Raw genomic sequence first — 16,086 nt, forward strand, 5'->3', positions numbered from 1 at the left:
CTATCTGTAGTCTATTTCAAACTGGATGTCCCACAGGCATCATGTCCAGGATTGAACTCTTCTCTTCCTAGAAGTCTACCTCTCTCTAAACTTGTATTATTTCCATCAAGAATAATACCATCTTTCTGGTCATCTGGGTTCATAACCTTGGCATCAATTCTCTACTCTCCATCCTATATGTTTATTTCTTTTTCTTTTCTCTTTCTTTTTTTTTGATGAGGCAATCAGGGTTAAGTGACTTGCCCAGGATCACACAGCTAGGAAAAGTCTGGGGGCTGGATTTGAACTCAGGTCCTCCTAACTCCAAGGTCAGTGCTCTATCCACTGCGCCAAGTAGCTGGCCCCATCCTATATGTTCAATCAGTTGCTTAATCTTTTTTTTTTTTCTTTTCTGGTGAGGTGATCGGGGTTAAGTGGCTTGCCCAGGTTCACACAGCTAGTAAGTGTTAAATGTCTGAGGCTGGATTTGAACTCAGGTCCTCCTGACTCCAAGGCCAGAGGTCTATTCACTGTGCCACCTAGTTGCCCCTTAATCTTGTCATTTTAACCACCACAATCCATTCTTCTTTCTGGTAACAAGGTTACTATCCTAGGTTCAGGCACTCCTTTTATTGCAAGTCTCCTAAATGATCTACCTCATCTCTCCCTTCTTCAATTCATCTTCCACCCAGGTGCCAAAGTGATTCTCCTAAAGCACAAGTCTGATCATGTTACCCTCCCCCACCCCCCACTTAGTAAACTCCAATGACTCAAATTAATCTTCCTAAAGTACAGGTCTGACCATGTCACTCCCCTACTCAATAAATTCCAGTTGTACTCAATTGCACCTAAGATCAAGTATAAGCTCCTTTTGGCTTTTAAAGTCCTGCAGAATTGGGCCTCAATCTAATTTTTCCATTCTTATTATGACATTCTCCTCCCCATACTTTGTGGTCTGGCCTAACTGGCCGCCTTGCGATTTTGACATTGAACATGTCCGCTGTCACTTCTTTGCATTGGTTCCCAACCCTGCTATCCCCCATATACTCTTATCTCACCTCAACCCTGAGAATACCTTGTTTCCTTCAAAGCTATATTCAAGTGGCACCTTCCGTAGTCTTTCCTGATCCTCCAGCTACTAGCTCTTCCCTGCCCCCCCATTTATTTTCTGTATATATTTACGTATAAGTTGTATCTCTTGATACACTGTAAGCTTCTTGAGGGCAGTGGCTGTTTCCATTTTGTCTTTGTATTCCCTGGGCCTCAAAGAGTACCTTGTATTTAGTAAGTATACTTATTAAATTCTTGTTGATTGAATGATTAATCTTTGTCCAAACCTATTTGACAAAGAGAGATGAAGGCCCAGGTAAGGGAAGTGAATTATCCAAGGGCAGATTATCCAAGTGTCAAAGCCATGACTGGAACTCAGACATCCCATCTCCAAGTCCAGATCTCTTCTCTTTATGTTGCATCCTCTATGAGGCTAGTTATTAACACATAAAGCAGGGGTATTTAAGGACACAGACAGACTTCACACCCTTTCCTGGACCACAGTTCAGAGGGACAGGAAGAAGGTTGTGCATGTCAACAGTACTGTCTACCTAAGTCATCTCATTTCCCTGTTGAAGGCACAATAGGTGTAATGCAGCAATAGAGACTGAATCCAGCACTAGAGTCTAGTCCCCAAGGCCACACACATAGCTCTTTTTTTCAAATGCTGTGTTGGCAAGAAAGACAAGACATTCAAGTACGAGAATCCCAGACATTGTTACAAAATGTTTTAATAAATAGTTTTTTGTGAAAGTTGTTTAATAAGCAAACAAAATGTAATGAACAGAGGATCCTGCACACCACTCCTGGATTTAATGTATACAGTAATTAGAGTTTCCAAACGACCATGTTTACACTGCTCATTGGCTGGGGTGCTCACTATTCAGATAGCCACCTCCCTTCCCCCCATCCACTGTTTACCCCAACTAATGGCAAAAGAGCACAATATCTTCTTAGTAATGAAAAAGGAAAACTACGTAGCCTGCCCATCTAACAGCAATAAATTGAAGTGGAAATGGAAGTCCTAACCAAAACAAACCAAACCAAACCACGCGGGCTTTCTAATGGTATTCCCACACCTTGGTAGCTCTGATTACCACTGCTGTGTCACGGAACCACCATTAACTAAGCTGTGAACAGAGGAGAAAAGGTCATTGTTCCCTTCATCAGGCCTGTTTTTAAAATGCCAAAAAAGTACATTAATACCATGTGTAATTAACATTCACCAAGGAAGCCGTATCTCTGTCTCTCACATGCCAACACATATACACACAGACGTTCTCTCTCACACACACACACATACATATACATACCATCTGCAGACAGGGTATCCTGTGTGTTTTTGGGAGCCTCAGGTCATTAAAAGGGGGGCAAACAATCATTGCTGGATCTATTTACACATCACTGCTGGGTCACCTTAACCCAGCAAGGTCTAATGAGGCAGTCCTGTCCTAGTCTTAACATCCTGCCCTGCTCATTCCACTCTCTCTAGCTTCCCTTGTCCAGGGACGTGGAAAATTCCTGTAAACAGCATCTCCCTGCCTGCAGCATAAATTAAGGAATGACATGTCAATTTTTTTTTTTAAAAAAGGGAGACTGAAATATTTTAAGTTATTAAATCAAATATACAGAGTGATTCATTTAATATGTACATATGTACAGACGCACATGTTCACAATCAGAGCAGAAAAGGAGCAGGTAGGGCTGGGCCTGGTCTGAGCTTGCCAGGTGGGTGGACGAAGAGATGGCAGTTTCTGACAGCTGCTATAGAAAAGTTTATCTCAAGGCACTTGTCCCATGCTTCAATACTGCGATCCTAAAGGACTGAAGAGCAAAAAGAGGAGAAAGAGACAGAAAGGCCACGTTTTGAACCACAGTTGAAAGACCTCTATAGCTTTGTTCCAGCTATGAAGCGTAAGGCAGATCTGCAGGATTGGGGAAGCAGCCGGCACAGTCGCAAGTGCAGTCATCGAGCCCGCCAGGAGCCGCCAGGCTCGGGGCATTGGCAAACGGGTCCCACAGGGTCCTCAGGCAGGGGGCTTGGGAGCCACCATTCAATCAGATCAAGGAATAAAAAAGAAAGATTCTGTAAACAATGTATAATCTCTTATAATAAACTTTACACAAAATAGCGAAAATACAGATACCGTTTTGTTTCTCCTCTGTCACACAGTGTCTTATAACTTTACAAAAATAGCAACTATTAAAGAATACTCAATTGTTTTTCACCTGACAGTCATTGAATAATTTATACAAGACTAAAGAAACATAGAAAATAAACTTTTTTTTTACACAAAATAAAGAAACTATAAACATTACATTTGACTCCAGATATGTCGGTTCTTGAGGCAGAAGGAAGAGTTCCCCCTTCTCCCCCTGCCTTGCCCCGGAGGGGACTTCAGCTCCCCAGCGCCTCGGGGCTAATCTTTTCCATCTTCATAGTCATTCACATTCTTGAGAGATCTGTTGTCTACTTTGTGGCTTGCCCCTGGGCGTGCCCACTTTCCAAGGGGGCTCTCCTTGAGGTCCCCTGGTCCTTTGGTGAGTGAAGGCTTTTGCAGTTTTTGAGAAAGGAACTTCTCTGCCTCAATGACCTCTCTCTCTTCTTCCTCCTCTTCCTCTTCTTCCTCCTCTTCCTCATACTCTACATATTCCTCCACCTCATCACGAGTTCTCTTAGGAGGAGAAATGAAGTTTTTGCATTCATAATAAATGTCTTTGTTACTGTATGGTCTGTCTATAGGGTTCCTGATGGGGTTCAGGGTAGCCCACTGATTGTTCACACTCTCCTCCCTGGGAAGTCGGCTTCTCTCTCTCTCTTTTCTTCTCTTTCGAGTCCACCACACGCAGATGATGATACATGTCAGCCACATGATGCTGAAGACCCCACAGAGGACGGGAACTAGGTAATCTAGTCAACAAAGGGAAGAAAAAGCCAGTCAGAGCCAGGATTTGTGGCAACAGGCTACAAATCTGAAGTAACTAGTAACTCTGTTAGGATCCGAGAATTAGCACTGAGTAAGCCCTTCAATGCCCAGTGTCCCCACAAATTAGCTCCCAACATCCCTTTTTTATAGCACTATACTATCTCCAATAATTCTATGCCAGCCTCTCTGGGAAGGCACAATCATATTCAAAATCTCATTAGTCCCAGAAACAATGAACATAGTGGGATGAAAAGAGAAGGCCAAAGGCAAGAATCTTGTGACAAACTGTGAAGGCGATGCTGTTTGTTTTTGCAATAGCCAAGTACGTGCTATTCTGTTCAAAGTTTGAGAGGAGATAACAGGATTGAAGAACGTCCTCACCACTTTCCAGGTTAACAGAGAGAATGAAGTGTTTCTTCAAAAAAATGGAAGATGGGCTTTAAGTAATAATAACAGCTAGCATTTATGTAGAACTTTAAGGTTAGGAAAACATCTTACACCTATTATTTCATTTTATCCTCACAATAATCCTGGGAGGTAGTTGTTATTATCCCTATTTTACAGATGAGAAAATTGAAGCAGGCAGAGGCCAAGTGACTTGCCCAGGATCACACAGTTACTACGTGTCTGAGGCTGGATTTGAACTTCAGTATTCCTGACTCTAGGTCTAGCATTCCCTCCATTGCACAACCTAGCTGACTCTAGGTTTTAAGGTAAAAACAAAGAAAAAAAATTGATGAAAAAGCAGAAGGGCATGCTGCCCACCATCAGGAAGTTGCAAGGTGGGAGAATACAGCATGGAGGAGAACATTTGGAGCTAAAAAATAAGTTGAGATTATCAGAAAAAAAAAGGGGGGGAGTTGGGTGCTCTCCGGAAGGAACTCAAAAGAAAGACCATACAATGAGGTCTGGACTGTGAAGAGATGAGTAATGGTAGTTGGAGACTCCCCGATGAAGGTTATCAAGGGATCTGTTTTCAGACAGGATATTAAAAATAAAAGGATCTGATGTTTTCCTTGAGTAAGTACTTAAAAAGATATGATGGAGAATACCCCAAGACTTTGTCAAACCTGATGACTATTACTCTACTTCTGGTGAGTCACATGGGAAACATGTTATTTCCAGAAGAAATTTAGAGAAAACATTACCAGGAATTATGAAGACTTAAATAAAACCTAAAGAACTTAGAAGGAAGAGTTTCAAGATCTTAAGATTACCTATTTTTAAGACAGTGAATTTAGCAGAATAAAGGCTTATTTGGGAAGTGAACTATTGGTTAAAAAAGATGGTATGTGAGAAGAGGATATTTCCAGACCAGGGCATAAAATACAGGATGGATTTTTTTTTTGAAGTCAGAGAAAGGATGCACCTAATAAAGCTTGGTGGGAAAAAAATGTTTGTTTGGTATCTTGCAAATCTAATCAAAAAGACTTTAAACTATTGGAAGAGAGAAGAAGAAAAAATTATCTACATATCTACCATATCAGATACCATAAAAAAAACTATGACACAGGAAGAGTATTAGTAGAGAAGACCAGTAATGTACAGGGGCCAAAATCCAAGAAAGGAGTCAGTGGTAAAATTCATGGTCTCAGGTATCTATGCACACAAACACAGATAAGCAGCACAAAGTACAGGTAATAAGCAATGTGAAAAGAAGCCTTTAAGGAATTCCTTTAAGGAATTTGCTTAAGGAAGCAAATTCAACCACAGAGACATCTTTCAGACTTGGTGGGATAAGATTCATGACTGCAATGTGGTTCTGGAAGGGTGTACCTTATTCAAAAGATGCAGGACAGGTAAAAGGGAAGGGGATGAAGCTGCACTGTACATTAGGAAGACAGATTTACGTGAGGAAATCCAGAAACTAAATAGAAGAAGCCTACTGGAGAACATCATGGTGAAGGTAAACTGAGGAAGAAACAGAAGTAACATTGTTATAAGAGTATAATACAGTTCACTCAGACATCAGTAGGAAACAGACAAGGAGTTTGGCCTGATATAATATAATAATATGGTAATATAATATATCATATATTATTACATATATTATAATGTAATAATACACAACACAATGTATTATATTATCACATATAATATATGATTATATGTAATATATGATGATATAATACTATGTTATGGAATAGATATCATATATGATAACATATAATATATAATATATTGTATAATAAAATATAAACAGAGCAGTTAGTAAATTCTTGGTTTGTCTTAGTGACAAATTCATAGTTCAGAAGGTGGCGATGGTGGATGTTCTTTAAGTCATTCAGCTACGTCTGACTCTTCATGACCTCGTGGACCTTTTTGTCCATAGGGTTTTCTTGGCAAAGATCCTGGAGTGGTTTGCCATTTCCTTCTCCAGTGGATCCCCTTTTGTCAGAACTCTCCACTATGACTTGTCTGTCTTGGGTAACCCTGCATGATATAGCTCATAGTTTCATCGAGCTAGGCAAAGTCCCTCTGCCACAGTAAGGTAGTGATGCAGGAAGGTGGGGCAAGTATAGAAAGGCTTAGAGCCTTGAGGTAAGTGGGGAGGAAGAGACAATCTTAGAATTTGCTTTAGAGAAGAAGAGGAAGCTGGCAATGTACCCCAGATCTTAAGAGAAGAGATTTCAAAGAGTTAAAAGAAAGGAGAATTATGTCACAGCCTACAATTCTATGGGATGGAATTCTTAAAAAAACTCCAAAAAACAAACCAAAACAATTCCAGCAAAGAAGAAAAGAAGGAATTGTGAAAAGAGAACAATGTGGCCACACAGGGACCTCATCAAACCACTTGGACTGGAAAAAGAAATGGAAGCAAGGACAAGTGACAGAATAAAAAGAAGACACATGACATGGTCTTATAAGAACAGTGTCAGGAATGCTAAAGCCCAGATGAATGCTGAGGACAACAAATAGGGCTCTCTCTTCTCCTCCATCACTCCCCCTACCCATAAGCTTTGCTGGCAACAAGATCAGAAAAGCACCATTACTTGGGTGGATGTGATGAATATTAACAGATGGTACAGTGAACACAAAACAACTCAACTCTTATTTTGTGTTTGTCTTTGGTACCAGGGCATGCTTTTGGCAGTGGAAGGAGTGAAAATGGCTCAACAGAAAGCTGAAATCCAAGGTAAATATAGACACAATGGGATCTAGCCACTGCTGATAAATTCATTTTATCACATCATACTAACTTCATTTCTTCTTTTGACAGGGTTGCTAGGCTAGAGGAATGCTACAAGCAGAGTTTAACCTATATTTCACAGAAGATATGCTTACCAAATTTACAGATGATATTAATTTGGGTGTGATAGCTAACATGCTAGTTGACAGGGTCAGGATCCAGAAATATTTCAACAGTCTAAAAAACACTAGGCCAAATCCATAAGATGAAATATAGTAACGATAAATGTAAAATCATACATTTGGATTCAGATCAATTTCAGAAATGTAATATAGGAAAATAACTGATAGTTCTCCCCAGCAGTTTATTTGAAAAGGATTTGGTGGTTTTATTGGACCATATGTTCAATATGAGTTAAAAATGTATATGATATGGAAGTCAAAAAAATTAATAGTCTCCTTAGAATGCATTCCTAAGAGAGAATGATGATCAGAATGAAGAAAATGGTAGTTCCACTATATTTATATATGGATACAGACCATATCTGGAATATTTTTTTTTCAGTTCTAGGTGACACATTTTAGGAAAGACACTGAGAAGCTGGAAAAACTCCAGAAAGGGATGACCAGGATGGTAATGGTCTCAAGATCATACCATATGAAAACTATTTGAAAGAGACAGATGTTTATATCATGGACAAGAGAAGATGTGTGTTGGATGATAGCTATCTTCAAACATTTAAAGGGCTTTCATGAAGAGAAGAAACTAGAGCTGGCCCCAGAAGCAATCAAATTAGAAGCAACAAAGTTGAAGAGCAGCATACTTAGGCTTGGTGCAAAGAAAAACTTTCCAACAGCTAAAGCTATCCAAAATTAAAATGGATTGACTAGGGATGTGGTGGGTTCTCCTTTACTCAAGGTTTTCAAACAAGAAAAGACCTGTCGTTGGAGGGGATTCTCTTGCATCCCTTCAAACTTCAAAATTCTGTGATTGTGTTTTCATCTGGGACTCAGTAGATCCCAGAAATGCCCTTCAACCTGAAAGATCTTTCACGGTGAACCTGAAATTTATCGTGGGGTCACCTAAAGTTCACGTTATCTCCCAGGCACTCAAAGAACTACTCCAATGTGGGACAGCTTACTGAATGTCTGAAGAAAGTGTCCAGAAGTACTTGGGGCATCCACACCCAGACTCACCTGTGGAGGAGTTCCCCATCACAACAGTTTCCACTTTGACCTCGGTAACAGCAAGTAGCACCGTGCTATTCTCTGGCTTGGTTATGGCACTGATGATGGTATTTGCAGCATTCTGGATGAGGGTGTTGTCTGGTTCATCCCGGGGTGGGCTGAAGGACTGTGGGACATAGTGAGGATATCATTCAAACTTCCAACACCAAGAACATGAGTCTGGTGGCCCATTCAAGCCACAAAAAATCTCTACCATCACCAGGCTTAAAAAAATCTATTATCTTTATTGCCCCAAAGCAAGGCCTGGGTTTTTTCTTATCTTACTCACCAATGATCAAAACACAGGGCTGGATGTACGGAAGATCCATTTTTTTTCATAACTAAACGTTCTATAATTTTTTATAATTACATCAGAAAGTCTCGTACAAAACTCTGGAAATAGTAGATGCCCAGTGTGGCTTGCTGGCCATAACAAAGCTTTGGGTCATCCCTATAAGAGCGTGAGGCAATTATTATAAATCTAAATCCGCCTGTCCTCAAAATGTTTTCTTTGAGATCTGTATCTTTTTTATCCCCTAGAAAAGGAGAATTGACAGAGGCCACCACCGCAACTGATCTGTCGCATACCTTTTGGGAAGGCTAGTTAGTCTCCAGACATAAAACAGCTAAAGTCTTCACTCTCAGGGCTTAGTCCTGGCCGGGAGAGTAGGAATGGCCAAAGCTGGCATAACCAGGCATTTACACCAGTCCCAGCTCAGTGCTGTTATGATGTCATTGCTCTTCCATGGCACCTTTTTCTGCAAGGACTCCTGCGCTAAAAATCTTTATCTCTGATTCTTCCCTCTCCCTCATCTCTCAAGCTCAGCTATTTGAATTTCACCTCCAGAAAATCTCTCACATCCACAGCCGGCTTTTTATTCCTATTGTTCCTGGCTTTGTACAGACCCCTATTACCATCCACCTAGATTAGTGCAATAGCTTCCTAACAAGACCTCTTAACTTCACTCTCTTTGACCTCAAATTCATTACAACTACCAGACTAATCTTCCTTCTACAAAGATCTGCTCACATCCGTCCTCTGATATAAAATCTTTAGTGGCTCCCAATGATCTATTGAGTAAACTTCATATTCCTTTACAAGGCATTCACAGCACTCTACTAGCATTACCCTGCCTTTTAAACCTGCTTTTGTTTTACTTTTATCCTCACTTTTTGAGGAGCCGGCACAATGAGCAGAAAGTCACTAGATTTAGAGTCAAAGGATCTGGGTTGAAATTTTAGCTCTTCCACTTAACAATGAGGGATCTTAGACAAGTCACTTAATCTCTATGGGCCACAGATTTCTCATATATAAAATGACATTATATCAGATGACCTATATGCCTTATACTTAAGCCAAAATAGTCTACTCTTAGCTCCCTAAAAACAACCTGCATTTTTCCACCTCTATGCTCAAGCTGTTCTATATACTATATTTAATATTCATCTGTTGAATTCCTAACCATCTTTTAAAGCCATACTCAAATGCTGCCTTCTCCAGTAGGCCTTTCCTGATCCCCACTGGTAATGATTTTCTCTGATCTCATATTACACTTTATACCTCACTAACATACTAATGTATATACATATCTTATTCCCCTACTAGACTATAAACTCCCTGGGAAGCAACATGTCTTATCTAAATTTTGTACCTCCTATAGCATCAAGCAGAGTACAAAGCCAGTACTTAAATATCTGTTGAATAAATGCATAAGTTTCAAATTTATAAGACCACTGATCTCATCTTCTCACCCCATATACCCTGCCCCCTTACTGAACCCCAGACAGACAGACCCTAGGCTGCTTCAGGATGCTATGATCCAGAAGAACAGAAAACTCGAAAGTCAAGCAAGTCAAATTTGGGAGGGATAGGTGTCCTCAATGTCAGCTCCAGCTGTTTTTGCATTCTCCCCTCCCTCCAGGTCCTAGGGAACTCACAATGGCAACTTCCACAGCATTCTCCGTGGAGGCCGACAGGTCACACAGCAGAACCAGTAGGCCCTCCCGTGCTGCTGCCCGTGTGGCTGGCAGGTAGCGGATCCCTGAGCAGATGGCTCCCACTGTGGTGCCCTGGGGTCAGAAAGATGAGAGTGAGAGTCAGGACAAGACAGAAAGAGTCTAATAGACTAATAGACTAGATTAGTCCCCAGGCATCCACAGCCATGCCTTTTCCCATCGATGACCATGCAAAGCCTAGGATGGAGAGGATGCAGAATCTAAACACTATGTTGGGAAGCTAGCATAAATGGTCGCTCCTGGGTATCTTTGAGGATTTGTTATTGACCATAAGCTACTCACCAGTAAGGCTGGGAGAGGCAGGAACAGAGACACAGAGCTATAATATGATGTTTTTGTTTATAATGACTTGTGACTTCTCTTGTCTGGGGGGAGAGGGGAGGCAGGGAGGAGGATCCCTTTCCTCTTCTATAAAATGAAGGGGTGTACCTGAAGACCTCTAACATTTTTCCAGTTCTAAAATCCCTTATCCTACTGCTTACCTGGAATAAAGTGGCTCCAATGTGAGTATACAAGTCTCTAGAATGTATAAATGACTTGATTTCCAAAATAATACGGCTTACATACAACTTTTCAGAAGAACAGTCACTGTGTACAATTTAAGCATATCTGTAATCCACATATGCTGGTACAACAAGCATTTGTCCTGTGTTCTTCTCTAGGCTGGGAGCTACTGGAGGACAAGGAATATAGATCGGCTTCTTTCACTGGGTCCTCATTTCATCCAACAAGCATTAATCACCCATTGAATGATCCATTTCCGGGCAGGCACCAGACAAAGTAGGTGCTCGTTAAGGGTGAAAAGTGATGTGTCAGGCATGGGAGGGGAGAAAAGTGGTGATCTGCCATAGCACATGGCCTTCACCCCATGGAAAGAAAGTCCAGTGACGCTATAAGCAGAGAAGTTATAGGAAAGCAGATTTTCATTCAATACAAAGAACAGTTTCCTAACGAAAGATCATAGCTCTAGAGTTCTTTAGTGCAACTCCTTCATTTTACAGATGAGGAAACTGAGGCCCTGGGGTTGAGTGACTTGCCAAGGTCACTGTGTAAGAGACAATCAGAAGTAGAATCTGAACCTTCGTCCTCTGATTCCAGAACCATTGCCCTCCCTCTGCCATAAGAGGTTCCCCAACTCCGGAGGCCTTAAAGGAGATGCTGAATGAACATCCACTAGGTGTGAGAGTGGCCACCTCAGAGCTAGCCTCTGGAAGGTTCCTTCCAGCTCTGGGAATAGCAGTTCAATTAGTTACTATGGGCAGGAGTTTGATGTTCATAAGCAGAGCTAAAATCCTTAGAGCATTTGATTGGCACCTTAATGCTTTTTTCAATCTTGTCCTTTTGAGGATAAACAGGGATGTTTTTACATGCAGACTTCCACATTTAGCAAAATCTCATTACTTCAGGCTAATTAGGAGATGTCTTAGCAATATGAACAGTCTGAATGACAGACTGTTTTCTAATAAAGGTCTCAGCCCTGTGCTAAATAGGGAAGTTAGTGACCTAACACAGTGGTCCTGCTTTAATGAAGAGATGTAAATGAATCATCACAAATCTTATAACAGGCATAAGCAATTCTGACTTCTGCTCCCAAGTAATCACCCTGTGTGAGATGACACAAAACACTGCTAAGATGCCAGGAAGAAGTTCTTAAAACATTTCTCTTACAATCTTGTTTATACTCTAATGGGTCCAACAAATCCTTGTTCCACAGAGAACAAAAGGGCAATATCAGCTGAGCATCAGGGCTCATGGTCCCAAACAATATATTAGGGAAATCCAATCTAATTAATGAAGATTCTGTGTTCCTCATCTTCAAAATCACTACCACCCTTCTCCCAAATTTCCTCCCATTATCGTGAGGATCCTATGTGATACTGGCCATGAAAGAACTTTGTAACTATGAAGTACCATACAAATGTATTAGTGATGCACATATGAAGAGACAGGGACAATGAGAAAGCAAGTCACGTGATGTGTAGTATAGTGGAAAGAGAATTAGTTTAGAGGAAGACCTGAATTCAAATTCTGGCTTCTCAATTTATGAACTGTGTCACCATGGGCAAAACACTTTAAACCACCCTAAGACTCAGTGTAAAATGAGGACAGTAATCCTTGCATCCACACTTCATACAGTTATGAGAAATGGACTCTGTAAACATTCAAGTACCAGGGAGCTATTACTATTTTTCTCATATTAAAAAAAGTGGCAAAATGGAAAATGCCAAGTTGGCTATTTCATTCTTTTCCCAAACCTTAGAAGAAATTCTCAAATGGAAAAAAAGAGTCAGTGACAAAATGAAACCTGCCCTTTGCCAGTTAGCAAGGGTGAAAATAAATAAACTACTAATAATAAATAATAAAAGAAATACTAGAGAGTGAAAATAAAGCGAGTCTTTTCTCTTGCTAAAGATCTCACATATTCTGAGGGCAAGGGCACTACTAGTAAAAGCCATTGGAAACAGGAGGTCCCAAAAGTTAAAGGGTAAATGGTAACCCATGTATGCCTATCTATTCACAACTGGCTCTGACAGAAAAGCAGAACTCTGAAATAAGTTCTATCATCCAACCTGTGTCCAGGGAGGAGGAGGTTAGGATATAATTGATCTCTTTCTTTAGATCTCAGAAGGACCTTCCAAGGAAAGAATGATTAAATTTGTTTGTGCTCAGAGGATAGAATTAGAAGCAATGAGTGGTATAGAGAAGCAGATTTCAGCTTGACGTCAGGAAAAACTTCTTAAGAACTAGTCTATCTAAAATGGAAAGCACTGCTGCCTAAGATAATGAACTCTCTGTTACTGGAAGTATTCCAGTCAGGAAGGCTGTGATTCTGTGAGACTGAAACAGATTCTAGCTACCTATTCCCAAGGGCTGCTCAAAACTGGATCAATTCTAGGTGGATAGGGTAACCTTACCTGGGGTACCTTGTCCCGGTTAAAGATGAGGGTGATCTTGGCACAGTTATTCCCCAGGTGTCCAGAATTAGGCTGGCATGGGGTGCTTGGGACAAGGGGCTCCATTGGGCTGCACTCCCCCCAAGCTGCACAAGGAGGCTGAAGGCATTTGTGGTAGGCTCTCTCCAGGCAGTCCTGGCCTCGTGGACACTGATCCTCCGTGTAGTCTGGGTGTCTGGGTAACAGACAGGGCTTTCTTCCACACCACACCTGAAGGGAGAAACATAGTCACAGACACACAAACACATCAGTACTGGTGTCTTCACTAATGATTAAAATAACTTCCAGGTCCTTTTCAGGAGATTACCTCTATTTCTTTTGTGTCAGTGAGATCTAATGGAATGAAGATGTTTAAATTAAGTGGCTACAGCTTAGGAATCATTATAATTGGACCTGGAACTAGAAGGGGCCTTAAAGACCAGTAGTCTAACCTCATTTTACTGACAGTGATACTAAGGCCCAGAGAGATTAAGTCTTGAAGGGTTTCTGAGAGATACTTCCCCAGGGGCTCATAACTATCCTAACAGGCAATATAAGAACAATATTCCAAACCTGCTGGATCCCACATGAGGGTGGATTTTTTTTAAGTCTGGTATTTCCCTCAGGTGTGAGAGTCGAATGAAGTAACATTTGGAAAGCATCTTGAAGTTCTTTGTAGATGCTACCTAATAGTGGTGGTGGTGGTAGTAGTAGGAATAATACCAGTACCATGTTTATGATAATAGTCCTCATTCAAATATTATGGTGAATTCTGTGCCCTTGACAAGATTCTGGCCAAACTACTCTGACTTTACCTTCACTTCATGGAAAGTCTTTGAGCCCTAGGTAGAGAGAGGAGTCTATGACCATAGTTACTAGCTAAGTTAAGAACTTTATTTATCCAGCAACCTAAGAGACCTGCCCTTCCTCCAACCTCCTCTTTTTTCTACCCATCCCCATGTAGTACAGTAGAGACGGTGTCCTGGATTTCGAGTCAGGGCATTTGGTTTTGAGTCCTGGTTCTGTTACTTACAAGCACCTTCCCTGTTCTGGGTCTCTTTCTCTCTAATGATAAAGTGAATGGATGAGCCTAGCCCTAGATGATTTCTAAGGAAGCCTCCATTTCTGTATGTAATCTGTCGTCTGTAGGTGTTTCATAAGCCCACTTGCCTCAGAACCTAGCAAGGAATGGCAAAAAAGCCTAGAATTAAAAAGGAGGCCTAGGTTCCAGTTCCAGCCCCACCACTAAATTACTGGTTTAACCATGGACAAGTAACAATCTCTGTGTCTCAGTTTCCTTAGCTAGAAAAAAGAAAGGGATGGATCAGGTGATCTCAAACCCATCCTCCCATTTTCTAAGTCTATGATCCTATAACATGGGGACAGAGTGTGGGAGGCGGTGCCCATCCACGGCCCTTCCTTACTGTACTGCAGTCGGTGCGACCATCCACACAGTGGCATGTGTTGCATTCCTCGGTCCACTTGCTGCCATGTGGGAACGGCATGCCCTGGGACCAGCAGGATTTCCCGAAACCAATCACTGAGAAGGGAGGAAAACAAACGTTAAACATTTATGCTCAACCAAAATGTCTGTTAAAAAAATGTCACTGAAAAGCAAACACAAGACACAAGACCAGACCTGTCCCTTCACCGAAATTCTGGTCAGTGGCCAGCAAAATCACAGGACAAGAAGGCCTCTGGTAAAGGAAGGCTGCCCCTCTTAGCCTCAAACTCCACTGTTTCCTGGACCTGTGTCTCCAGGGCTAGCTTTGTAATCTGAATACTTACCTTCCTGGCATCTCTGCCCAGCTCTCCCAGGAGGACAGATACACTGGTACCCATTTATTTCATCCACACATGTGGCCCCATATGCACATGGGGAGGACTGGCATTCATCAATGTCTGCATGACAAACAGAACAATTCTCATTTCTAAAGAAGTTTAACAGAGCACTTTTCTCAAAAGAATGCTGGAGGGCAGAGGGTTGGGCAGGAGGAGATGGTTAAGTTGTAGAAGTATGATGCTCATTTCACAGGTGAAACTGAGGGTGAGAGGGATAGAATGACCTACTCATGGGAACAACTGTGCAAACTGAGGCAGAGTCAGATAGAGTGAAGGTTATCATAAAGGGAAGTCAGACCCTATGGGCAGTCACACATAACCGGGTCACTTCCCAGGAAAAAGGGTGGGGATTAATGTGGGAGGATCTGATTCTCATTCTAAAACAAGAAGCTGTAGAGTTCTGGGGCCTGAGGCCATAGGCCTTCTGTTCTCATACTCCCTCACAGTGGTAAGCCTCCAGCTCTCAGGAGCCCTGGCTCTGCCCTGGGACCATAAGCAGTACAATGAGGGAACAAGAGTTAGATTACATCTAAGGACCCTTCACCTCTCAGGTTTTCTGGATGCAGTGAGAGAAAGGTTTTGAAAACACACAGCTGACAGGCCTTGTCAGTGTAACTTAGCCCCTCATTTTAATAATGCAGGACCTGCCTATCTGAGCCTTTACCCTCCCCCTTTCCCATCTGGCCTTGTACTTTCTACCCTCACCAGGGGAATCAGGATCTTCAGCCCCAAGGACACCGAGTCCAGCACCTGACCAAGGCCAACCAGTCCTGAGAAGGACACGTGCATGGCTGCTGCACCAACCCAAGGAAGGAAGGAAGGGCGAGCTTGCTGCAAATGATGGGTCAGGTGGAGGCCTGTGTGCATATGGGAACCAGACCACAGCTCCTAGGACACATAGCCTTCTCTAGGGGCCTGCTACCTTTGTGCTGAACAACCATTCTCAATCATATCCACCAAGATTATTTAAGACAACTGGGAAT

The 16,086-nt window shown here is 41.8% G+C and overlaps 1 protein-coding gene across 3 annotated transcripts in view; it reads right to left on the bottom strand.

Moving 5' to 3' along the window:
- Positions 1 to 1,735: 1,735 nt before the first annotated feature.
- Positions 1,736 to 16,086, bottom strand: part of JAG2 (jagged canonical Notch ligand 2) — a 138,901-nt gene continuing 124,550 nt past the window's right edge. For 2 of the 3 annotated variants that reach the window (XM_027849190.1, XM_027849189.1), the window contains 6 exons: positions 15,050 to 15,163; positions 14,686 to 14,801; positions 13,244 to 13,492; positions 10,251 to 10,382; positions 8,283 to 8,439; positions 1,736 to 3,940 (listed from right to left, as the gene is read on the bottom strand). In XM_027849190.1, coding sequence (XP_027704991.1) covers positions 3,450 to 3,940; positions 8,283 to 8,439; positions 10,251 to 10,382; positions 13,244 to 13,492; positions 14,686 to 14,801; positions 15,050 to 15,163 — 1,259 coding nt within the window. In that variant the 3' untranslated portion in view covers positions 1,736 to 3,449. The remainder of the gene's footprint in view (positions 3,941 to 8,282; positions 8,440 to 10,250; positions 10,383 to 13,243; positions 13,493 to 14,685; positions 14,802 to 15,049; positions 15,164 to 16,086) is intronic. The other variant, XM_027849191.1, reaches the window with a different exon arrangement.

Source organism: Vombatus ursinus, unplaced genomic scaffold, assembly GCF_900497805.2.
Source record: "Vombatus ursinus unplaced genomic scaffold, bare-nosed wombat genome assembly UNPS02007284.1, whole genome shotgun sequence".
NCBI lineage: Eukaryota > Metazoa > Chordata > Mammalia > Diprotodontia > Vombatidae > Vombatus > Vombatus ursinus.